At 35.7% G+C, this 26,543-nt stretch overlaps 1 protein-coding gene across 6 annotated transcripts in view; it reads right to left on the bottom strand.

The window, feature by feature from the left end:
- The window catches only part of Hex-A (Hexokinase A), a 204,455-nt gene that overhangs the window by 57,229 nt on the left and 120,683 nt on the right, over positions 1–26,543 (bottom strand). The window contains exon 1 of one of the 6 annotated variants that reach the window (XM_069814849.1): positions 21,941–22,087. The exons of the other annotated variants lie outside the window; for them this stretch is intronic. Coding sequence (XP_069670950.1) covers positions 21,941–21,970 — 30 coding nt within the window. The 5' untranslated portion in view covers positions 21,971–22,087. Of the gene's footprint in view, positions 1–21,940; positions 22,088–26,543 lie in introns of those variants that run through there. 6 annotated transcript variants of the gene reach the window in all.

Below are 26,543 nucleotides of genomic sequence, written 5' to 3'. Positions count from 1 at the left end.
TATTAAACCGGCGCAAAGCGTATGCGTTCTTCAGTTCATGACGACTCTACAAATTCACATTTTGTTGTAGAACTACGTCTTGACCCAGTGCAGTGCTTTATTAAACAGGTCTGGTGGTTCGAATAATTGCTGCAGCAGGAGAAATAAATAAACGATCATCCTGAAGTGTTTCACCGCGTTAGACAATCCATGTCCCGCCGATGTAACCTTCGTGTACAGGTCAATGGAGGTATTTTTGAACATTTTTTGCAGTGATTTTGGTGTGTAAATGTTTGCATCAGTTATTCATAGATTTCAAAAAGGCATATAACTCGGTTAAGAGAGAAGTTGTATATGATATTCTTATTGAATTTGGTATTCCCAAGAAATTAGTTCGATTAATTAAAATGAGTCTCAATGAAACGTACAGCAGAGTTCGTATAGGCCAGTTTCTGTCAGATGCGTTTCCAATTCACTGTGGGCTAAAGCAAGGAAATGCACTATTACCTTTACTTTTTAACTTTGCTCTAGAGTATGCCATTAGGAAAGTCCAAGATAACAGAGAGGGTTTGGAATTGAACGGGTTACATCAGCTGCTTGTCTATGCGGATGACGTGAATATGTTAGGAGAAAATCCACAAATGATTAGGGAAAACACGGGAATTTTACTGGAAGCAAGTAAAGAGTTAGGTTTGGAAGTAAATTCCGAAAAGACAAAGTATATGATTATGTCTCGTGACGGGAATATTGTACGGAATGGAAATATAAAAATTGGAAATTTATCTTTTGAAGAGGTGGAGAAGTTCAGATATCTTGGAGCAACAGTAACAAATATAAATGATACTAGGGAGGAAGTTAAACACAGAGTAAATATGGAAAATGCCTGTTATTATTCGGTTGAGAAGCTTTTGTCATCCAGCCTGCTGTCAAAAAATCTGAAAGTTAGAATTATAAAACAGTTATATTACCGGTTGTTCTTTATGGTTGTGAAACTGGGACTCTCACTTTGACAGAGGAACATAGGCTAAGGGTGTTTGAGAATAAGGTGCTTAGGAAAATATTTGTGGCTAAGAGGGATGAAGTTACAGGAGAATGGAGTAAGTTACAGAACAAAGAACTGCACACATTGTATTCTTCACCTGACATAATTATGAACATTAAATCCAGACATTTGAGATGGGCAGGGCATGTAGCACGTATGAGCAAATCCAGAAATGCATATAGAGTGTTAGTTGGGAGGCCGGAGGGAAAAAGACCTTTAGGGAGGCAGAGACGTAGATGGGAAGATAATATTAAAATGGATTTGAGGGAGGTGGGATATGATGATAGAGAATGGATTAATCTTGCTCAGGATAGGGACCAATGGCGGGCTTATGTGAGGGCGGCAATGAACCTCCGGGTTCCTTAAAAGCCAGTAAGTAAGTAAGTAAGTAAGTAAGTAAGTAAGTAAGTAAGTAAGTAAGTAAATATTTTATAAGAGACCCAAGCAATAAAGCATGGCAATGGTTTGTGTTACATTAAGATCTGGTGTCCTCGCGAAATAGTCTTTCACAGGTGGACCGCTCGAATGTACCTAATTTCAATTGTATGTGACTGGTAAACGGTTGAAGATAGAAACCCACAGTAACGTTTATATGAAAGGAAAACTCAACAAGTTTCGATATGCACATCACCATATCTCTACGTGAGCTCCAGCTGTCACTGTGACGATATCGAGGCGATGAACGATTTCTTGCTAAGCACATTGGAGCATGTCTTCTGGAATGCTCTCAATAGCCTCTATGATGCGCTCCCGAAGATCACGAAGGTCTCTGACTGGGGTGGCGTGCACTTTATCTTTGACGTAGCCCCAGAGAAAGAAATCGAGCGGTGTTAAATCCGAAGATCTCGGGGGCCAAGCGATCGGTCGTCCCCCTACTAATCCTACGGCCAGGAAACACGTTGTCTAAAGTCGTACGAACGTCATTGAACCAGTGTGGAGGAGCGCCATCTTGCTGGAAAAGGATGTTAGGCTGCAGGTGTTCAATTTGTGGAAAGAAGAACTGCTTCAGCATATCAAGATATGTGGTACCACATACAGTTTTCCCACGAAGCTCTACTTAATGACTTCCGCGGGCTTCGCTCATACGCGGCTTGAACATTTGCAACCATTTCGTCGGATGTTCTACGACCAACACCTTGCTTCTTCAACACCGATCCTGTAGCTAAAAACGTGTCGTGCCACTTCTTAATGATTTTAGCAGTTGGAGCATCACGGTTAAACACTCGCTGATGCTCCCTTTGAACTCTAATAATTGATTTAAACTCCGCATACCACAATACAGTTTGCGCTTTCATCTGCGGTGTCGCCATTTTGATAATCGATACAATCTACGAAAAGAAACCGTGTCTGCGCACCATCTACCGACAGGATTCGAAACTTGTTGAGTTTTCCTTTCATATAAACGTTACCGTAAGAGTCTATCTTCAACCGTTCACCAGTCACATACAATTGAAATCAGGTAGGCATTCGAGCGGTTTACTCTGTATATTAGAGAAAACTGTTTGTTTCGGTACCCCATACAACCTCTCGGAGTTTGTCGGTTTAATTATTTTTCCCTCTGTATACACATCGTAAAGCTATTCTTTCGTGGCGAATATATTTTATTCAGTTTTAGATTCTTAATTTAATTGCAGAAATTTTATTACTATGATGTACCGAAGTACATATGGAGAAATTTTAACTCTATCATAAAATAATAATTATGTTTAACTGCAAAAGATGGCGTACAAAGAAGCTCACTTATGTAGCGCCTTCCATTTACAGTGACATATCATTATGTTATATCACGTTATATCACATATCTTTCTTACTCTTTTCGATATATAGGGCTTTTAAAATTAAGAGCTAAATTTAATTGTCCATATTTTGTTCATTTTCTACACAATCTTACAAATTCTGACACTCACTTATTACGCAAGAAATGGAATTTCTTTCATTACCACAACAGCGAATTTGTTTCTGATTGTTCTGGTGGTCGTCTTATCAGTAGGCACTTTTCTGAAACTTGGCCTGTAAGATCGCCAGATATTAATCTAGCAGATTATTGGTAGTGAAGCTACCTGAAGGGAAGAGTGTTCTTGAGCAGACCTATGACAATTGATGAATTGAAGAACTTATCGTATACAAAACACGAAACTCAGAGCTGATATATACAGAATTTAAGAGATGCTGTTACTTGTACAAGAACAATGTACTCAGACGGAAGACAATTTTTAGATATTTAAGATTCGAAGAATGAAACAGGACGTCCGGTTCGCGTAATTTCAAAACAGATTGCAAAACCGCAGTCGCGACACGTACAAAACCCTCGAAGGAGATGTCCAAGCTCAAGGTTACTGGGATTCAGAACCTGCATGCAACGTCCATATTAGTACAGATTGTATAACCGGATCTAATTGTTGCTGTCGGTGGATTCCATTACGTGTAGAACAGCACAAGTAAATCTCGCGACGACGTACGTGCAGAAGACACATTCTCGTTCTTGTAATTTCTTTGAACTGATTATAAAATTTAATTGTTGGCTCAATGACGAAATATTTTGCAATTCATTTTTAATTTTCAGAGAAGTCTATATTGTATTTTAAAAGTATTTATTTCAGTCACTGACTTCACAGCATATGTTTAAGGTGCTACACCTTTACATTACATATTTTAAAAGACGTATGAACGTTTTCGTTGGTCTACGCCAACATCATCAGATACGAAGTACATTTCAGCAATATCAATGCTCTCTACATAATATCTACAAATACAAAACATATTTAGTGGCATGCAAAATGAGACATATTAAAAACCAACATTGCTGTGATACACATTGACATTCTATATGACTGCCTTGATTGTCACTTACTTAAAATACACGTATAAATTACAAAATATATATATATATATATATATATATATATATATATATATATATATGTAAAGCAATATTTTTTGTAATTTATACGTGCAGTCATATAGAATGTCAATGTGTATCACAGCAATGTTGGTTTTTAATATGTCTCATTTTGCATGCCACTAAATATGTTTTGTATTTGTAGATATTATATAGAGAGCATTGATATTGCTGAAATGTACTTCGTATCTGATGATGTTGGCGTAGACCAACGAAAACGTTCATACGTCTTTTAAAATATGTAATGTAAAGGTGTAGCACCTTAAACATATGCTGTGAAGTCAGTGACTGAAATAAATACTTTTAAAATTCAATGACGAAAGATCTCTTAAAATTTGCTAATTATTAAGAAGACAAGAACCCTTCTAGTCGTTAGCAAAAGGAGAGGCAAGGGAACGCTTGGCGTATCGTTCAAAATATATCACTTACAAAGGAATGTTCCAGATCAGGTGCAAACTAGTCTTCAAAATTTGTAAACGCTACATACTGTGAAAAGGAAGTGACCATCGGCGTCATCTGGGGAGAACGAGCGGGACTCGTGATCTGAGGTCGTGCTCGAGCGTAGGTTCGAATTCCGCTTGGGGTGATTACCTGGGTAGGTTTAATCCTAAATGTTCAGTAACTGTAAGGCGAATGTCAGGTAAGGCATGGCGCTCTATGACAGTATAAAACCCAAACATTTCGGACATTAGGCTATTATTATCATCATCGTCGTAGTAGTAGTGGTAGTAGTAATAGTAGTAATTTATTTATTTATTTTTATTTCTATTTATTAAATTATAATTATTAATGTCAATGTATACTTCATTTTTTTCATGGAGTGCAGTTTCATAGAAAGAACTTTGCCGACAGACTTTCTACTGCCCCCTACTAGTTGGGTGTCATAAATAAATGTCTTCCTTACTGTGACGGAAATCTTGTCTTCTCTTGTTAGTAACCAATCACAACCCTCGTTCAGAAGAATTGACAGGTGCCCGTCAAATCCACGTGGAGGCAGAGTTGCCGCATCTTTTCCGAATTCCAAGAATCCCATCAGTTTCACTGCATAATTTCGAAGGTCACCAGGATTGTGGCAACTGTGCAATGTTGGGACGAGGGGACAAGATGGAATTGTCAGAGGTGTTTGTGTAGGAAGTCATAAATCTGTAAGTGGGTGTTCAAAGGAGCCACCGAACTGCACTCCTTGAAATAAAATAAGGTATACTAGTCAACAGCGGTTGGCAATAACAGTCTAGCACAATTGATAAATAATAATACAACAACAAAAATACAATGATAACAAAATTTTATATAAATAGGTCATATACGAATTTAAAATCTATGCATTGATTTGATAAATTTAAAACTGTCTTAATTAATAGATGAACAAATAAAATAGTAGTAAATGAAAAATTAGACACTAATCAGTGATATTTAATGGTAAATATTAAGAAGTTTAAAGAAGGCTTTATAGTAAAAACCAAATCTATAGGCCTACCATAAATGGATCGAATTCGATGCTGGGCATGTTGGTCTTTTTAATGACATCTGGAGACGTGAAATAGATTTAGAATTCTATTATATAAATAATAGTATATATTATAGAGATGATAATAATAATAATAGTCTATTATCATTAATTTCTTAATCAAAGTCTTCGATATTTATGTATAATGTGCTTGATTATGAGTTACAAAGATTTCATCTTTTGAGATAAAGTTGTCGATTATGAGTTGCGAATGTTCATTTGTTTTTTTTTTTGTTTTGTTTTGTTTTTTTTTTTTAAGATAAAGTTGTAGATTCCAAGTTACGAAAGTTCCAAATTTTGAGTTAAAAGTTGTCTATTCTGAGTGACAGAGGTTCCATTTTTAAATAAAGTTGCCGATTCAGAGTTACAGAGTTTCCATCTTTTGAATTAAAGTTGCCGTCTTGGGGTACGGAGGTTCCATCTTTTGAGAGTTCCCTATCCTGTGTGATCTAGGCTTCACCTTTCGCGCAAAAGCTGCCGATTCTGAGTGAACGAGGTTTCATCTTTTGAGCAGAAGTTGCCGATGCTGAATGATCGAAGCTCAATGTTTTCAGAAATATGCCGGTTCGGAGCTACGGATTTTTCATCGTGCATTATATTGCCGATTAGAAGTTGCGAATGTTCCATCTTTTGAAATGAAGCTCAGATTCTAAGTTACAGATATGTCATTCCTTGCTATAAAGTTGTCGATTCTGAGTCTCAAGGTTCGACATTTTTTTAAACAGTTGCCGATTCTGAGTTACATACAGTTCATCTTTTGAGTTAAATTTGCAGATTTTCAGTAGCGGAAGTTTCATCTTTTGAGATAAAGTTGCCGGTCCTGGGCTGAGGAAGTTTCATCTTTTGGGATAAAGTTGCCGGCCCTGGGTTGAGGAAGTTCATTTTTTGAGATAAAGTTGCCGGTTCTGGGTTGAGGAAGTTTCATCTTTTGAGATAAAGTTGCCGGTCCTGGGTTGAGGAAGTTTCAGCTTTTGAGATAAAGTTTCTGGTCCTGGGTTGAGGAAGTTCATTTTTTGAGATAAAGTTGCCGGTCCTGGGTTGAGGAAGTTTCATCTTTTGAGATAAAGTTGCCGGTCCTGGGTTGAGGAAGTTTCATCTTTTGAGATAAAGTTGCCGGTCCTGGGTTGAGGAAGTTCAATTTTTGAGATAAAGTTGCCGGTTCTGGGTTGAGGAAGTTTCATCTTTTGAGATTAAGTTGCTGGTCCTGGATTGAGAAAGTTTGAGCTTTTGAGATAAAGTTGCCGGTCCTGGGTTGAAGAAGTTTCATCTTTTGAGATAAAGTTGCCGGTCCTGGGTTGAGGAAGTTTCAGCTTTTGAGATAAAGCCGCAGATTGGGAATTACGGAGGTAGGAGGTCCCATCTAAAGATCTTCAGAAACAAAATACAAAATAGTTGATTCTGAGTTACTGAGGTTCTTTATAAGTTACAGAGTTAATGAAGATTGTGTCGTTATGATTAACAAATTGGGCCACGATTCCAGGTTACTAGAGGTTTCAATGTTTGTTGCTATAATGTCTGCAGTGTGATTATATCAACGTTAGACTCCATTATGACCCATATAAATACTAATAGAGAATTGTCACGAATCTGTTGACTATTAGTTTTCAATTCCAACTGTGAAGCTATTCAACAAGCATTTCCTTGGTTAAGTGACTTTTTGTTGCTGTTTCTACGTACACAGTTTATCAATAGCTTTCACAATAGCTTATTTTGTTGGTTTGGCGGTTTTCGTGGTCAACATAAACACGTTTATATGTGGGTTGCTAATGAATATTGTGTTTGGTCTTTTATTGAGCAAGCTTGTTTAACGACTAAACAAATTGTTTCTATTCCGCAAACTCTCTTTTTGTTAAAGCACTTACTACGAACCAATAATCTCAAGAGCTAAAGAAATCAATACTGGGAACTTATTTTTGTACACTCCAACATAAAGGTCGAGTTTGTGGCAGAGTTATCTGTAAACAGTAAGAATATTTGATGGAATATTAATTGTTAGCAAAAAAGTAACGAGGAATTTGAGGAAATTCATATGTTTGCATATAGCATCCAAATAGGATGATTTTTTTTTATAGAAAACTGATAAAATTAAATATTTTTCTTATAAGTTATTTATGTTGTTGAAACCAGTGTGAAATTGCAGTAAAATTACTGCTCACTTCTGGCTAATTTTGCTAGTGAAAACTTAATAATGAAAAATCATTCGTTTTCTGAAAATTTTTGTGTCTCTTCACGTATGTACATATACCCGTAAACTAATTCAGGTTATATTTGAAGTTTAAAACATGTGTAGTTTTGTATTTTCTATTATTTTGTATAGATTATTGCAATTTATCTGTATTTTGCACTATATTAATGTTATTGTGTTTAATGAACACTATTCAATATAAAATATTTTATACAACTAAACTGAACTGCCCTCGTGCACGAGCTTCTACTCTTTCGATCTACAATGCCTAATGCAGTGAAAATCTAATATATTAAATAAATAAAATTTTAAATTTGTAAAAAAAAAAAAAAGGCACTACACTCAATTCTAACCCCATACTGTATATCATATCCAAAAAAAAATCATCTATCGTCGATCAAAGTTATTGGATTACTGATTGAGGCTAGAAGAACCATCACAAAAAGATTCGCGCATTTTTGCAAGCAGTTTGGACTAGGACAATGGATCTATAAAAATTCTAAGAAACCATCTGTACGCATAAATAAAATGACCTCTTTCCTATGGCGATCTGCTCACTTAAGTTGGGTCCTGCAGCTAATGCTGAATAGATGATTGCGATCTCCTGGTAAAAAATAGCTACTTACTGGCTTTTAAGAAACCCGGAGGTTCATTGTCGCCCTCACATAAGCCCGCCATCGGTCCCTATCCTGAGCAACATTAATCCAGTCTCTATCATCATATCCCACCTCCCTCAAATCCATTTTAATATTATCTTCCCATCTACGTCTCGGCCTCCCCAAAGGTCTTTTTCCCTCCGGCCTCCCAACTAACACTCTATATGCATTTCTGGATTCGCCCATACGTGCTACATGCCCTGCCCATCTCAAATGTCTGGATTTAATGTTCATAATTACGTAAGGTGAAGAATACAATGCATGCAGTTCTGTGTTGTGTAGCTTTCTCCATTCTCCTTAACTTCATCCCTCTTCGCCCCAAATATTTTCCTAAGTATCTTATTCTCAAACACCCTTAACCTATGTTCCTCTCTCAAAGTGAGAGTCCAAGTTTCACAACCATAAAGAACAACCGGTAATATAACTGTTTTATAAATTCTAACTTTCAGATTTTTTGACAGCAGACTGGATGATAAAAGCTTCTCAACCGAACAATAACAGTCATTTCCCATATTTATTCTGTGTTTAATGTCCTCCCTAGTATCATTTACATTTGTTACTGTTGCTCCCAGGTATTTGAATTTTTTCACCTTTTCAAAGGATAAATTTCCCATTTTTATATTTCCATTTCGTACAATATTCTCGTCACGAGACATAATCATATACTTTGTCTTTTCGGGATTTACTTCCAAACCTATCTCTTTACTTGCTTCAAGTAAAATTCCCTTATTTTCCCTAATCGTTTGTGGATTTTGTCCTAACATATTCACGTCATCCGCATAGACAAATAGATACTAGTAAGATTTGATGTTTCTTCTGGAATTAATGATGATTTGTTTAATCGTTTTCAATTATGTGTAATTGTGTTATTTCTTTTTTCTTTTCCTTGTTCGTTTTCTCTTTTTTTTCGGTATAATAATTTCGAATAACCTGCGATTTATTAAAAATATACAATTTTATAGTAAGCTTTGTCTTGTAGGCGGCCTCCACTTGGAGAAAGCTGAGTAGATAAAATTTTATTCAAATAAAAATTAAGTAATGTTGCTAGTCTTGACAACTGTGAACACAACAGTAAAGCATGTTCTTACGGGATTTCCCCGCCATCATCTCATCATTTCTAAATTATCATCTCGTTGCCATAGCTTCATGAGGAAGTGTCCGATCTTGTCAGCACAATATTATATCCGTTGGCTTATATTAAGAGCATAAAATATGGTCAGCTGTTGAGCTGACTACAGATTAGGAGAGCGAAAATATGTTTTCCTTCTATTTGTACAATGGACAAGACGTGTAAAAAGAAAACAATAGTTCATTTGAATACGGACTGTAAATTTACACGGAGCATCTAAATGACAATAAGAAAATACTGGGGTATGGCCTTGAGCAAACAGCGTTTGTACGGAAGAACATATTATAACTTGTTCCTCTCTGACAGGTGAACGCCGCATTGATAAGTATGTTTATTTTATCGATACTACCGCTTGATTTCAGATGTTTTCAGAGAAAAGTGTAAACACAGCGAGCGATTACCAGATCGTCAGACACAGTAACACTCATTCGTATAGATTGTAGTACACCTGTAGGGTATATTTGTTCAGCTGAAAAATGTCTAAGCCTTTTATTATTACAAATGGGTTCTATACATATTTAATTGTGAACAATTGAATAGCGTTGTTATGTTAGCATTACCAATGGTCTGAAACCATTCTCTCTTCTTTTCGTTTTGATTTCAATTTTATTCTTTCTGAAAGGGGCATCTATGAAATTTGCAAGTCGCCTGTTTCCACTGTTCCTCCCCCCTTCCAAATTCGATAATTCTATACAGGATGGGTGTCCTTCCGACATTAAAGAAGAGGTAGTGACGTAGATGTTACGTAAATACAAGTCTGTCTGTTGTAAGTAAATACACGTAATGAGCTATGTAACTTCACAAAGGAAGTTATTTTTCGGTATACAATACGCAGTTTATTATTTCAGACGTACGTAAAACAGTTTCATTTCATGACGAGAAGGAAATTAGTAACTCAGACGCACCAATGCTTACTTATGGAATTGAACTGTGGACAATGGGGAAAAGAGAAGAAAATAGAATACAGACTTCGGAAATGAAATTTCTTCCCAAAGTGAAAGGATGTACAAGATTGGATCGCATATGGAACGATAACATATGACGCGAATTTAATATCTAGGGGTGCTATGCATAGACATTTCACTAGCCCGCGCTACGAGCGTGCTAAACTAGCCCCGGCTATCGACTGATTACTTGTGCAGGGTTCATATCATATCATTATCATGTCGCTAAGACTGGTTTATGAATACGAAAAACGTTAGTTCATTGATCATCCACCGGAAGCCCGCGCTAAGAATGTCTATGAATATGACCCTAGGAGATGAATGACAGAATAAATAGTAACTATAGTGCGTTCCATAATATCTGACAGAACAGTAAACATTCCCGGCAGAAGAAGGGAAAAAGATTATCGCTATTGAACCAATAGGAGAGGTCACATCCCGCGCTTACCTTGAAGTTGGACGGTCTGAAGTGTTCTAAACAGGGACGCTTAATATTCATCCATCAATGAATCAACGCTGCGCGGTGTTCGGCGGGGAAGAAAGTGATGAAGAGAAATCATATGGCTCCCCGTGAGAGAGTAGAATCCGCTCTTGCTGCCCAGCCCTGGTTTAAGCCTATATTACAATAATCTTTGATGTAAAATTTTAACTTAAAATATTACTATTTCATAGGTACCGCTCTTAATGCAATGTTTAAGCCCATATTACGATAATCTCTGTAGTAAAATTTTAACTTGAAACACTAGTACACTGTAAAACAGGTACTGCCCTGAATGAAATGCTTAAACCTGTATTACAATAAACTTTGCTGTAAAATTTAACTTCATAAACATTGCTAAACTAAAATATATTGTACTTGTTTAGGAGTAAGGAATCTGTTGTAGAATGAACCTGTAGTACGCTCCATTCTTCTCCATATCTACATTTCAAATGCTTCTAACCGTTTCTCTTCAATTCGTCGTAATGCCCATGTTTCTGCCTCATACAATGCCACACTCCGCACAAAGCACTTCACTAATCTCTTTAGTTCTTTTTCCAGAAGTTGTTCCTTTTTCTATAAAAATCGACCGGAATATTAAGCATTGTAAATCAACGTTTGTTCGATGGGGATAATGGTATTGCTGCCGATAATGATAATGATGCTTCTAGGTGTTTGCTAACATGTTTAAATATTCTATTTACTCTTAATATATACTACGGGTAAAGGAATAGTATAGCGGTTTGCGTGTTTCATTTGTTTCTCGCTAGTCTGTCCGGTTTCCAGAAACAGAATTATTCGATAGTTTATCGTGAAAATTATGGTAACGCGGTGGTCTCTATTATACATTATACGTACAGGCTGTTTCGGTAAAAGCGTACAAAAATTAAAAACATTTTGAGATAGAGAACTTGGAGTCTGCCAAATCAGATTAAGGGGATATGAGCTTAAATATCTCGGGATTGACTCATGTATTCATAGCGACTCTCAATCTGCCTTACAAACCATTGACGATAAATACAACTTCCATTCCATAGCCGTCGAAATTAGATCCCTACTACTTAAATTTGAAGGTCGTATTTGCGCGGCCACACAGGTACTGAAGGAAACGAAAGAGCGGATACATTAGCGAAGCAAGCAGCCTCAACCAACTCAGAATATAAATATTGCACCTGTCCTATTTCATACATTAAGCAGAGGATCAAGCACACAACTACATTCAAGTGGAATACATACTGGAACTCTAGTGTTAAAGGCTCTGTGACCAAGAAATTATTCTTTCCCAATGTACAAGACAGACTGTGTTGCAGTCAGTTCTCAACCGACTTCTTTTTCACTCAATTTATGACCGGCTATGGAAAATTCGGTTCCTACTTTGAAAGATTTAGGAGCAAAAGTGCAGAAGAAACTCTGTGCATATGCAAACCAATCAAACTGTTGAACATTTGGTTTTTCACTGTCCAGTGTTCGAAAGAAAAATACACTTTTTAAGATATCATATCTCGGACTGCAATTTACTTACCATTTACTTACGAAAAAATGTTGTTATAAATAATTCACAGAGTTTATACACCACATTCACGCAAGACTGTAGCTATTAAGTGTATATAAATTAATGATGATATAAAATCCTAATGCACTATCTGAAACAAGGTGTCTCTCTTTGGGACATAATAATAGTAATAACAACAATAACTATGTTCTATTATAGATTTTACTATTGTTCAGTGTTTGATGACAGGTATATAGTTTGTAACCGTAAGTAATTTTGTTTTTATTTCTTTACTATCGCAAACCACCTATATAATAGGTGTTTAATTTGTAACTAAGCCAATTTTGTGCATTATCTTTTTACTACTGCTTAAAATTATGTACAAAATCGCAAATTTATGTAATATTCTTGCAATCTCTCTACACCTGCGATTATAATATCTAATTTTATTTAATTTTGTTTTAACTGAATGTAATTATTGCATAACGTATTTAGTATTGTTTACTGTCTATTAATTAGTGTATTTATATTGTAACTATGACTCATGCCTACTACTACTTCTTTAAAATTGTGTATTATCTCTACATAATGTATTTCAAATGTAACAAACTACAACCCTAATATACCAAAGGTAAAATAGGGTTTCAATATTTGGATAACAATAATAATGAATATCTCTGTTGCTATAACTTATTTTTTTCATAATATCTAGGCCTACATTATTGTTTTACATTTATTTACACTTATTATTTACATTTATTTAAATAATTATTTATACTTATTTACATTTTTAAATTATTTGCCTATCATATACAAATCAGAGTTAACGAATCATAGATGCTCGAAATGATCGCCACCAATATTTAGTATTTGCATTTAATTTACATTTACGAACATTGTTTATATGTACCAATTATATTTAATATTTGCAATTCACTTGCAGACAATCCATCATGTTTTGTTTGTTGACCTATCATTGGCAAGATGGTTCTGTCTATCGTATTTACATTGTCATATCACAAAACATGTTATGCGTCAACGACAGGTCCTTTCATATCATTCGAAGAGTTAATAATAGTACGTATATAATACATTGTTAATCTATACTAATAATAAATCTGTAGCCGAAATTTTTCTGGTAATTTTCGATTTTCCAAAAATAATTGGTCCTACCATATATAATTAACCGCCCTGAAACCGAAAATCGCTCTTTTGAAATTTTTGTTTGTCTGTCTGTCTGTATGTTTGCTACCTTTTCACGTGATAATGGCTGAACCGATTTATATGAAAATTGGAATATAAATTAAGTTAGTTGTAACTTAGAATTTAGACTGTATGGCATTCAAAATATTTTTTTAAAGGGGAGTTATAAGGGGGCTTGAATTAAATAAATCGAAATATCTCCCTTATTATTAATTTTCATGAAAAATATTACATAACAAAAGTTTCTTTGAAAATAATTTCCGATAAGTTTTATTCCATGCAAAAGTTTGATAGGACTGATATTTAATTAAATAAATGAGTTTCAAAATTACAATAACGCCATCTAAGGCAGTGTAATGAAATAAAAAACAAATGACTTCGTCTATAAGGGGCCTTGGACAACAACAATCGAAAGCTATGAAACATAGCCTACAGAGAATGTTTCTGTGCTTGTATGAAGTAATATCGGAAGCTAAATTAACCGATTTGTATAATTAATTATTAATTCACCATTGGAAAGTGTAGTTTCTCTAGATTGACATAATGCCATAATGTTATTACAGTAACTTCTGAGTGAATCGAGGACAGGTAAGATTAAAATAGCTTCTTATGCACAGAAAACTTGATAGGCATTCGTTTCCTGTATTTCCTAAAATAATTTTTATGACCAAATGAGTGATGTCTAGATCAAAATGATCGCATTTTAATTTGTTTAATACAATTTAAATTAAGTAACATAATAAACGATTTATCCTTCTATCAAACACGAATGTTCTCTGGATCAAATGTCCTATTTTAATTATGTAATTACTTTATATTTATTTCTAACAGTTGCAGCGGAGCGTACGGGTACGGCTAGTTACATAATAATTAAACAACTGTAACATTTCATCAGAAGTAGATATTACATTATTTTCATTTCCGTAAAAATAATCTATTAACGTGCTCTTCGGCATTTGAAAAATAAATTAATGCCTTATACTTCACTTTAACATTTAATTTTTGTTCATTTTCTTATTCCTATATACAACACTAAACGTTCTGCACGATCCTGTCGCACTAAATTCATGTAATTATGTGGCGTGCTCATGTACGGCAAGCCAGCTGCGAAATATAACTTTCATAAATGTCAAATCCAGTTCGATTTTCTGAATTTTCCACGAAGCCGCAATCAATAATGCCAGCGTGCGCACAGCCCCTCCACAGTCCACGCCGTACAGCGTAGTTCATGTCCAAGACGAGCATGCATTATAAGATGAAATTTTCTTTTGTGTGCTTTGGGCAATATTACATTTTCATTACCTGAAAGGTCTAAATAAGAAATCGGTGCACTGCTAGCCGAGAAGCTAAAACGTCAGCATTCTGTGCTGCTGAGACCCAGAGATCAAGTTGTGTTCAGCCGAAGTGTATTTGTATCTTTTTAATCGGCTATTTAACAGCGCTGCATTAACTGCGTTATTATTTAGCATCAGTGAAATTTGAGACAGTTGACAAGATGAGCCAGGAATTCGCCGTAAAATTATCGTACAATTACAAAAACAATCTCGGAAAAGAAATCTATTATTATTATTATTATTATTATTATTATTATTATTATTATTATTACTTACTTACTTACTTACTTACTTACTTACTTACTTACTTACTTACTTACTTACTGGCTTTTAAGGAACCCGGAGGTTCATTACCGCCCTCACATAAGCCCGCCACTGGTCCCTATCCTGAGCAAGATTAATCCAGTTTCTATCATCATATCTCACCTCCCTCAAATCCATTTTAATATTATCTTCCCATCTACGTCTCGGCCTCCCTAAAGGTCTTTTTCCCTCCGGCCTCCCAACTAACACTCTATATGCATTTCTGGATTCGCCCATACGAGCTACATACCCTGCCCATCTCAAACGTCTGGATTTAATGTTCCTAATTATGTCAGGTGAAGAATACAATGCGTGCAGTTCTGCGTTGTGTAACTTTCTCCATTCTCCTGTAACTTCATCCCTCTTAGCCCCAAATATTTTCCTAAGCGCCGATAAGGGGTGGTTCTCCAGCTTGGGGGTTGGGCGAAGGGGTAACAACCCATCACCGTAAAAAACAGCTTGTTACGAATCCCTATAAAGTAAAGTAGTAACTTAATTTATGAGCTAATTTAATTCAATCAATTATAATTAATCTGAGATTTGAGATAGCTAGTAAAATGGTGAAAATTAATTTAATATAAGCTTACTAGAACTATGTTACAGGGAGAAAAAAAAATATATAAATCTAAAATATATTTCTATAATGAGAATATTAATGTAATTGCCATTAGAGGTTTTGTAAATCTATTTAGAGAAATTAATGATAATAATATGAATGGACAGATGTTAGTTTCATTATAAGTAATAAATATTAATCAGCAATTAATTTGTTAAGTAAGAATTTATGTAATTTTGACCTAAATGAAGTTATTGTCCAACAACCCCTTACATCACTCGGTAGCGAGTTCCAATTTCTAGCAACTGAAACTGTATAAGATACACTTACATACTTATTTAGATACACTTCTTTATTCTTCTCAAATGTCTTTCGCCGATTGTTCGTAGCAGTCCAATAGCATCTGTCGTACCTTTTCCTTTTCTGTAGCCAAACTGCTCTCCTTCCATCTTGGAATATTCAATATTCGCAAGAGAATCTTCGCCGAGTACGTTATTAGGCTGGTAGTCCAGAACTCCTTACATTTCTTGGCATTAAGCAACGCATATTATGGTCAGCTGAAGAAGTATGTGTTGAAATTCCCCAGGAAATATTTTTCAAATCGCTGAAGCTGTCGATAGACCACACTGTTCTCTCTTACCCTTTTTGTTGTTGTTTTTTTGTTTTCTTTGTTTTCTTTTTTGACAGGAATAAGCAAGACCAACAGAAAAGTTTATTTCGCACTACATTACCAAAAACCCATTTATGTTGCTCACACCAAGATGCGTTTTAAGATTATTTCCGTGATGGCGTACTGTCGGTGACTCAGGAGGAGACGAGAGCGGCCTGAGGAGGAAGGGATGTGAACAGATATCGTACGACAATACGTGCAATATTTGTACTGCAGTAAACAGAAACATTAGATCTCCTGTTCAACTTAGCTTTAATTTCCATACGCATTATTACTCATGTTTCCTGCACGAGTAATAACCTGGCTACTGGGATGCTTATCTGAGCGATGTTTATAATAATCAGCAGCGATAGTCAAGAAGGTCACATTCTTTCCACTCGTCTTCTCCTGAGAACGGACAGTAGGTCCGTCTTAATTTAAGACTTCCCTTGTTTCAATATTATTTTCTCTCGAAAATATATCTAACAATAAATTTATTACAATTATCATCATTATTTCTTGCATCTCTTTTGATTTCTATTTTCCCGAAACACATAACCACACTAGACTGCACGACGATTCACCACTGTTATTCTCACCCCATCCCACCCTTGACACAGGCATTGAAAAAGTCCGGGTTCTGAATGGGAGAAGTGAAGGCTGATGGATGGGTGAGTACCTGCTAGACCACGATGTGTGCCTCAGTTTCAGCTTTACGATTGCAACATCAAAACCCGTGGAAACATACGAAATGCAGAAACCAGGCCACAGGAACAAATTTTACTGCAAGACAGGTCTATAGCCTATACTCGTACATCACCAAGTTTTCTATTTCTGCAACTCTATAATATTAATATGTTGTATACGACTAAAAAAACACAAAATTTTGAGTTTAAAGAAGCAAGTGACTGAGGCACGGGCTCACTTACCTCAGCCAATCAGCCGCCACTGGTGTGTGTGTGTGTGTGTGTGTGTGTATGTATGTATGTATGTAACGTAATGGACTGTAATGTAGGTATGCGTTAATTATGTATATTCAATTTAATTCAATTCAATTCAATTATAGTACATTATGCAACGAGCCTATAATGAAGGTAATTAAGAAGTGAGTATGGATATTTATGAAACGAGCGCAAGCGAGTTTCATAATTTTCATACGAGCTTCTTAATTACCATTATAGGCGAGTTTCATACGACTTTTATGCTCGACCATATTTATAACTTGATATTAATTTTAATTGTATCTGACCTTCAGCAATGTCCCGTATGTTGTGAGATGTGCGCAGACGCGAAAGTATTGATTTTTTCCGAGGAACAGATATCCACATTGACCTTGCTAGGCCATAAGAACCTACAGAGATAACATTGAAATTAAATTAGACATTGAAAAACGAGATGACAAATTGAATTTATTTGAATATTATTTACAATTAACGCTAATTATTATAGTAACAGAACATAACCTTCTGCGACAGTATTGGATTTCCAGCCTCCGTGACTTTTCGCTAATTCTCTTTCGAGTGCATATCCGAGAATAATCGATACTTGCGGTTTTATAACGGTAGAAAGCTGACCTGTCATTGGCTGAACAGTTGTAACCTGAGTCGTCATTGGCTGTAAGACCTGACCTTTAATGAGTAGGTGTACCTTAATGACATGCATTAAAGGTCTGCTACCAGGTGTATAATTACTACGTTTCGGCATGGTCGAGCATAAAATTTATTAAGCTATTAAACATACAGTGATAGGCTTCGTCACAATACAGAAGGGGGAAAAAACATACATTTGAAAACACACATATAATTGAAAACAGTAAAGTTTAATTAGAATGAAAACACAAAACATTTTGAAACTTTGAAATTAATTAAAACACTTCACTCTTAATGTAATAATTGTAACTAAATGTAAATAACATTATTTATTAAAAACAATTTCGTATGAATTTATATTAAGAAACTCGTCTACAGAGTAGAAAGGATTAATTAAAAGCCAATTATAAAATCTAGCTTTGAAACTATTGGTTGGTAACTTATAATATTGACTGGGAAGCTTATTATATAATTTCATCCCCATGACAGAAAAATTTGTACTAGTTTTATGTAATCTACAGTATTATTAATCTGTTCACTATTTCTAATTTCATGATCATGTATATTGGCTATTAATGAGTAATTGTCTATATTTTGTCGAGTGTAAAGGACTAGGTCCTATATATATAAATTTATGACAGTTAATATCTGTGATTGAAAAGAGGTCGACAGTGTTCAAGATAGTTTGACATAGAATTCTAATGGCTTTCTTTTGCAAAATCAAGACACTCCCAGATTTGCTACCATTTCCCCAGAAAATTAAGGCATACCTAATTATCGACATATAGAGGTATGGAGGCTATGGATATATGTGATGTATGCATGTATGTATGAGATGCAATAAATTTTAAAACTGGAGAGTTTAAGGGATCTAAAATGGAGACGGCCATTTATATAAAATTAAATGTAGCTTTATATTTAGTTGCAGGTATGTATGAGTGCACATACCTACGTCAATTACAGGTATTAACATATCTATGTACACTTGTATTTATCTATGCAGGTGTGAATTCCATTAATCTGACTTCTTCGAAATTTGCAAGCATATTAATTTGACGTTGATTTTCTTAGCTAATTCCTATTTCTTTTCCTGGTATGCAATTAGCATGTAAATGGTAAACATCCCCACAAATACGAAGCCAAATATTATGCAAACCATTTCGTCATTACCGCTTTCTTCTTGTGTTCGTAGGAAGGAAATGGATTTTCAGCACTTCGTCAATAGCAAGGCCTCTTAGCACGAGATCCGATAGGTGTTTCCCAACCCAATTAAACAAGAAAGAAGGGTCGGCGCCAGACGCCCACGCATCCTGTTTCCTCGCGTTTATTTCCGAGTGGGTTCAAACGTGACTGTTTACAAACCACCTCACGGATGTTGCTCTCTTTTGACAAAGATTAAACCAGAAATAGCATCCTGAACATAGCAGCTATTTTACAAAAGACGTCAAAACATTAATAAACTTAAATGTAGGTTGTAATGCAGTTAGGGGTTCAAATTAACATTCTTATGTCATTGTTGTATGCATTAAAATGAGCATTTTTCTGTTTATTAGGTCGCATACGAATTATTATCATTAAGAACGATTGGAAGGCGTAAGTAGGTTGTTGAATTTTCAATCCATAATGATGTTTTAATTTGGCCTCTGTTACGTGTACTTTAAGAAATGTTATATTTTATTAGCATATTGAATTTTCAAATTTAGTATTCTGTAATCTGTGGCATCTAAAAATGTTACTTTAACATTTTAGAGTAGGCCTACTCTATTTTAAGTTAAGTGGTTTCAGGCGACTGGAAACCTCATCGAAAGCTTAAATCAAAAAATTATTTATTTTATTTATTTGATTTGCTTACTCGCTTACCTTATTCTTTCACTCGCTCGCTCACTCACTCACTCACTCACTCACTCACTCACTCACTCACTCACTCACCCAAGAAACAAGGACAAAAATAAGGAAAGAAAAGCGAGAGAGGACGAGAAAGAAGAAATGAAAAAATAAGAGAACAAGAAAGAAGGAAAGAAAAACGAAAAAGAAAGAAGAAAAACGAGAGAAGACAAGAAAGAAGGAAAGAAAAACAAGAACAATAAAGTAGAAAAGAAAAACTAGACAGGACAAGAAGGAAGAAAAGTAGAAAGAAGAAAGGACAAGAAAGAAGGAAAGAAATATGACAGGATAAGAATGAAGTAAAGAAAAAATAAGAGAACAAGAAAGAAGGAAAGAAAAACGAAAGAAAACAAGAAAGAAGAAAAACGAGAGAGGTCAAGGAAGATGGAAAGAGAAACGAGGACAAGAAAAAGAAAAAAAACGAGAGGACAAAAAAGAAGAAAAGAAAAACTAGAGAGGACAAGAAAGGAGGAAAGAAAAACGAAAGAGAGAAAGAAAGAAGAAAAACGAGGACAAGAAACAAGGAAAGAGAAACGAGAGAGGACAAAAAAAGAGGAAAAGAATAAACGAAAGAGGACAGGAGAGAAAGAACAAAAAACGAGGGGGCAGGAAAGAAGGAAAGAAGAAATCGAATGAGGACAGGAAAGAAACGAATGAGGACAAGAAAGAAATAAAGCAGAAACGAATGAGGACAAGAAAGAAAGTGGAAACAAGATAGGACAAAAATGAAGCAAACAGAAACGAGAGATGTCAAGAAAGAAAGAAAGAAAAAACGAGAGGACAATAGAAATGAAAGAAGAAACGAGCGAGGACAAGAAGGAAGGAAAAATGAAACGAGGACAAAAAACGAAAAACGAAATGGAAGAGGACAGGAAGAAGGAAAGAAGAAACGAAGGAGGGTAAGAAAGAAGAAAAAATAAACGAGGACAAAAAAGAAGAAATGAAAGAGGACATGAAAGAAGGAAAGAAGAAATGATAGAGGATAAGGAGGAAGGAAAGAAGACACGAATGAGAACAGAAAAGAAAGAAGAAACGAATGAGGACAAGAAATAAATAAAGAAGAAACGAATGAGGAGAAGAAAGAAAGTGGAAACAAGATAAGACAAAAATTAAGTAAAGAAAAATGAGAGATGACAAGAAAGAAAGAAAAAACTAGAGAGCAATGGAAAGGAAAGAAGAAATGAGCGAGGACAATAAGGAAGGGAAAATGAAACGAGAGAGGACATAAAACGAAAAACAAAATGGAAGAGAACAGCAAGAAGGAAAGAAGAAACGAAGGAGGACAAGAAAGAAGGAAAGAGAAACGAGAGAGAACAAGAACAAAGAAAGAAAGAAGAATCGAGCGAGGTCAATAAAGAAGGAAAACGAAACGAGGACAAAAAATGAAGGATGGAATGAAAGAGGACAAGAAAAAAGGAAAGAGAAACGAGGGAGGACAAGCAAGAAGGAAAGAGAAACGAGAGAGGGCAAAAAGAAAGAAAGAAAGAAAGAGAGAAGAATCGAGCAAGGATAATAAAGAAGGAAAACGAAACGAGGACAAAAAACGAAAGAAGAAATGAGGGAGGACAAGAATGAAGGAAAGAGAAACAAGAGAGGACAAAAATAAAGAAAGAAAGAAAGAAGAATCGAGCGAGGACAATAAAGAAGGAAAACGAAACGAGGACAAAAAACGAAAGAAACGAGGGAGGTCAAGAAAGAAGGAAAGAGAAACGAGAGAGGACAAAAAGAAAGAAAGAAGAATCGAGCGAGGACAATATAGAAGAAAAACGAAACGAGGACAAAAAACGAAAGAAGAAATGAAAGGACAAAAAACGAAAGAAGAAATGAAAGAGGACAAGAAAGAAGGAAAGTAGAAACGAGGAAAGACAAGCAAGAATTAAAGTAGGAACAAGCGAGGACAAGGAAGGAAGAAGGAAGGAAAACTAAGAGAAAGGAAAGAGTAGATAGAAGACAGGAACAGTGGAATGAATGAGTAAATTAACAGAAAAGAAATTCAAATGGCAAACAGTAGGAATGACGACAAGCAAGCTAAAAGGCCCGCTATCGAACATTTCGGGCCTGTTGCGTGTGACGCACGTGGCTGCGGTGACAGATAACATGGAACTACTTACTTCATCTCGCGAATCCGTCGTGTGCCTCATGACTGCAGATCGGCGCCCACCACGTCGCGTCGCGCTAAGGTTCTGTCGCAACTGCGTTATGCTATGTGGGTCACCTTCCGTTGGGTTAGGGTGCACCGCGCAAGTGTGCGCCACACCCCCAGCACGTCACACGCTGGCGTGCCTCTCCTCACGTCTCTTGTTGGGCACAATTAAAATTTCACGCCACTAGTAAAACACTATAATCTCAAGATTTCAACAAAAAGAAAACTAAAACAATGGCCTTTCGAGGGAAATATGCAGTTCTTTATAATAGTAATATACGTTACAAGAGCGGTATGTTGACGTTTTCATGTTCGAGGAAAAGACTGAAAAAGCGAAACGTAGTTGAGCTTTTTTAATTTCCGAGAACATGAAAACAAACATACCGCTCGTGTATCGTACATTATTTTGTGCGAAGATCGTTTATTACATACCTGAAAGACGAATTTCTAATTAGTTGCAATGAAATCTCCATGTTAGTTTCTGTTTAATGACGGCAACTTCGGAAAACCAAAATATCTTTCTTCAACATTGTTGCTATAAAATGTTTTCTGTGTTTACTATACTCCAGCAGGCCGTGATATACGTCTGTCTTTTTTTTCCCCCCAGTCTATAAATGCGAACTTAAAACAAACGGTAAGGTTATGTAATGATTTATTATTCATTTTAATATTTTAACAATATTATTTATATAACATATTGCAGTAATAACATCGGCATCTGGAATCTTGTTGATTTTTTCACGGCTTCCTTAATGTTACTTGTATCAGGAATGCAAGAAGTTTCGTGGAGTAGTAGACTTTACTTAATTTTTGCAAATATTTAAAAACAATTAACATTGCAATTTAGGTGAAATTGCAGTGATAAGTTTCCAATTTATAATTATTACTATGTTAAACGTCTCTAAAAATAATATGTTAAAAGCCTAAAGCAGTAAAATGAATGTCGCGCTTAAGCGGTAAGAAGAGGGAAATTGTTATGTGTGTTAGGTTGGGAATACTGAATGTGGTATTTCACACTTACCGCGTATTGGTTCTGTGCGGAAAAGAAGCAAATACGCACGATCTCGCACAAAATAGTTTTAAACGATGAAATTATCGAACAAGTACAGAGTTTTAAATATTCAGGATGGGAATTGGGAAAACGATATAAAAGAAAAAAATTACAAATTTCAAAGCATGTGTGGGACAATTAAAAGAACATTACAAACAAAAACAACAAAAGAAACAAAACTAAAGTTTTATAAAGTAATGGCAGTTCCCATTGTGACATGTGGGTCAGAAAATTGGGCAATGAATAGATCAGACATAAGATTATTAGAAACGTAAGAGATGAAGTTCCTCAGATACGTTGCAGGATGTTCTCTAAACGACCATATTCCTAGTGAAACAATAAGACAAGAACTCAAAATTTTTAATTTAAATGAAAAAATACAAAGTTACAAACAAAAATGGTATGAACATATTTTAAGAATGGATCCCTCTAACCTAACTAAACAAGCATTATTATACCAGCCACAAGGTCACAGAGATGTGGGTCGTCCTAGAAGACGATGGGAAGACGAATTCTGAGAGCGGAACGGGCCTATGGCCTACCATGAAGAAGAAGAAGAAGAAGAAGAAGAAGAGTAAAACACTAGAAGTCGCATACTTATATTTGGAAATAAATCCAAATCTGTTCACTATCCAAGAGTCAATCAAAGAATTTGGTCAAATATGCAGACGTAAACTAATTTATTTATGCAGATGTACACAAAAATTAGCCTACTTGATAGATAAGATTATTCAAAAGTCAAGAAATATTATTTTATCCATAAATAGGCAAGTACCTAAACTGGTTTTTATTTCACCATCCTTAGTAACCTAAACAATGTATTTAATCATAGCAGCGAATTTAGTCTTTATATCCATGACAACCAACACATTATTATGTATTTATTTATTTATTTTTATTTAACTAACTAGCTAGCTCGTACACTCGGGTCCGAGACATTGCTTCTTCTCCATAAACTTGGCGCATGAGTGGCAAAGTCTCAGTAAATGTTTTACCGACTTTAACACAAAATTTAATGTTACCTCTCTGCTCTTTGACGCTCATTTTACCATGGCTTGCGACTACATTAGTCTTCCCCATTCTCATGCGCAGCCGCACTGGGGCTATACGCCTGGAGAGTAGGTCACATGGCACACGGACAAGGCAAAGAAGTTGCCTATAGAGCATGGCGTTGCCACCCGAAGTTCCGGTACTTTCTGACTACTAGTATATGCTCCTGTATTTGTGAATTACTGAACAAAACTCGTATAATAGTGTAGAAAATAAGCAGATATGTATACTTCAAGGTCCCGCGCCGTGGCGTAGTGATCTAAGGCATCCTGCCTAGGACTCGTGTTACGGAAAGCGCGCTTATTCGAGTCCTCATGGGGGAAGAAATTTTCTCATGAAATTTCGGCCAGTGTATGGGACCGGTGTCCACCCAGCATCGTGATGCACTTGGGAAGCTACGATAGGTAGCGAAATCCGGTTGCGAAAACCAACTATAATGGCATACCTCCATTCTGGTTGGATGATCGTCCACCTCTGCTTCGGCATGTGGGCGTGAGGACAGCAGCCGGCTGGTCGGTCTAGGCCCTTCACGGGCTGTAGCCCCACGGATTATTATTATTATTATTATTATTATTATTATTATGTATACTTTAAACTCATAATACCTTATTAAGGCTATGGATCTGTGAAATTTCTAACTTCTACATTTTTACACCAACTAATCTGAAACTTTTACCACTATTTCTTACAATGTGAACATGCAATACACAAATTTTCATGTTAATATTCCAATTAGTTTACTTATAATTAACATCTACTGAATTATAAGTTACAGTAATTGTCTCAATTTTAAAAGTTTACATGATTTTTCTTTAAATTTATATTTTATTTATTCCTGATAGATGTTTTTCATTTTTTTCAATTACTTATTGAGAAAAATAATATTTACGCTTTTAGTTGTTAATTCTGTGGTGTTTGGGTAAAGGAAGATAAGTCATAAAAATGAGTTCGGAGATAAATGAAAATTAAACTTGGAACCCTTATTACAAATAATTTTCTACACAAATAAAACACATCAACCGCTAGTATTCTCTGATTTTTGCACACCCATTTGTATAATTTAATTGTGTTCATCTGGGGAACAAAATTCCACCTGGACAAAAAAATGACTTATACCCCTTTACCCGAACACCACAGAATTTTTCAATTTTTTAAAAACTGATCACATCCTCAACACATGTTGATTTGGATACTTTCAATAGCAGAAGAAAACACATGTGTCAGTTTACTTCACATGCTTTTGTGGACTTCTGCACAAAATTTCAATGAGATTGGAGAAAAACTGCATTCGTTAGAGCATTTTGAATGTTACAAAATGTTGAAAATTGGAAAATCGGGAAAACTAGTATCAAAGTACAGCATGTATGTGATATAAATTATCCATATCCTTTCTTCCTATATAGGTCTACCACACATATTTTTCTCCTATATAACAGCGCGAAATATGCACTGACTGAAAGGTAAATTTAGTTAGAATGAAGAACAAAGTCTGTCAGAATTACAGCTGAGTGTCAGTTTAAATGGCTGCAGCTCCACGCACGCGTTGGTCCCTTTAAATTCGTCCTGAGAGGCTTTAAATTGTCATAGGGCAAAATAAGCTCAGATTTAGAAAACTGAAACATTATTTTTAGGTTATTTTCACCGATCCATAGCCTTAACTACAAATCAGCACGTTAACCACTAGCACTGGACCACTTGTACGTTAACCACTAGCATTGTACCACTTATACTTGTTCGTATAACCCAGTTCGTGCCATTTTACAGTGAGATGGCTCTCCAGTCTTTGACAGCAAGCCAATCAATCATCCATTAAAGTTAACTTCAATTTTGTTCAAATTGTTACCAATTGAAGGGGTTTAGTTTAATTTGGTAGCACACAAAAACATGCATTTTTTGCAAGAGGCACTTATGCATCGCACATATTTAATTTCACAGTTGCTGTATATAATGGAGTGTAGCTCAAGTTCAGACTGTCAGACAGACAAGCTTTAGACATGTTTAGAAATCCGTCACTGACGCAACTCTTGCAGTCTGGGTAGCAACGTGTGAAACACCTCGGAACAAATTTTAGCATATTGCGCCGTAACATTTAGAGGGCAGAACAAAAAGTGTTCGATAAACCTGCGACCTCAATTTCGATGTTGTATCGACGTATCAGCCGGACTTCCATGTCGACAGAACAATGCCCTTTTCTCTACTTCTCGTAGCTTGCTATTAGTATGCGGTGGACTGTCACCGTGATGGGATTATTCTACAGAGTGTTTGTTATCAGTCATGTGTCACTCTTACTCTCCTCTCACGTGTCACATGTGATATATTTCTGTCATTCTCTTTTTCTCAGTTAGGCCTACTTTTTATATTTTTTAATTTCCCTTATTCCAAATATTGTCCCGCACCGTGGCGTCGCGGTCTAAGGCATCCTGCCTAGGACTCGCGTTACGGAATGCGCGCTGGTTCGATTCCTCATGGG

This window comes from Periplaneta americana, chromosome 1, assembly GCF_040183065.1.
Source record: "Periplaneta americana isolate PAMFEO1 chromosome 1, P.americana_PAMFEO1_priV1, whole genome shotgun sequence".
NCBI lineage: Eukaryota > Metazoa > Arthropoda > Insecta > Blattodea > Blattidae > Periplaneta > Periplaneta americana.
Note: the sequence above shows the minus strand (reverse complement) of the source record. Positions and strands in the feature narration are given on the sequence as shown.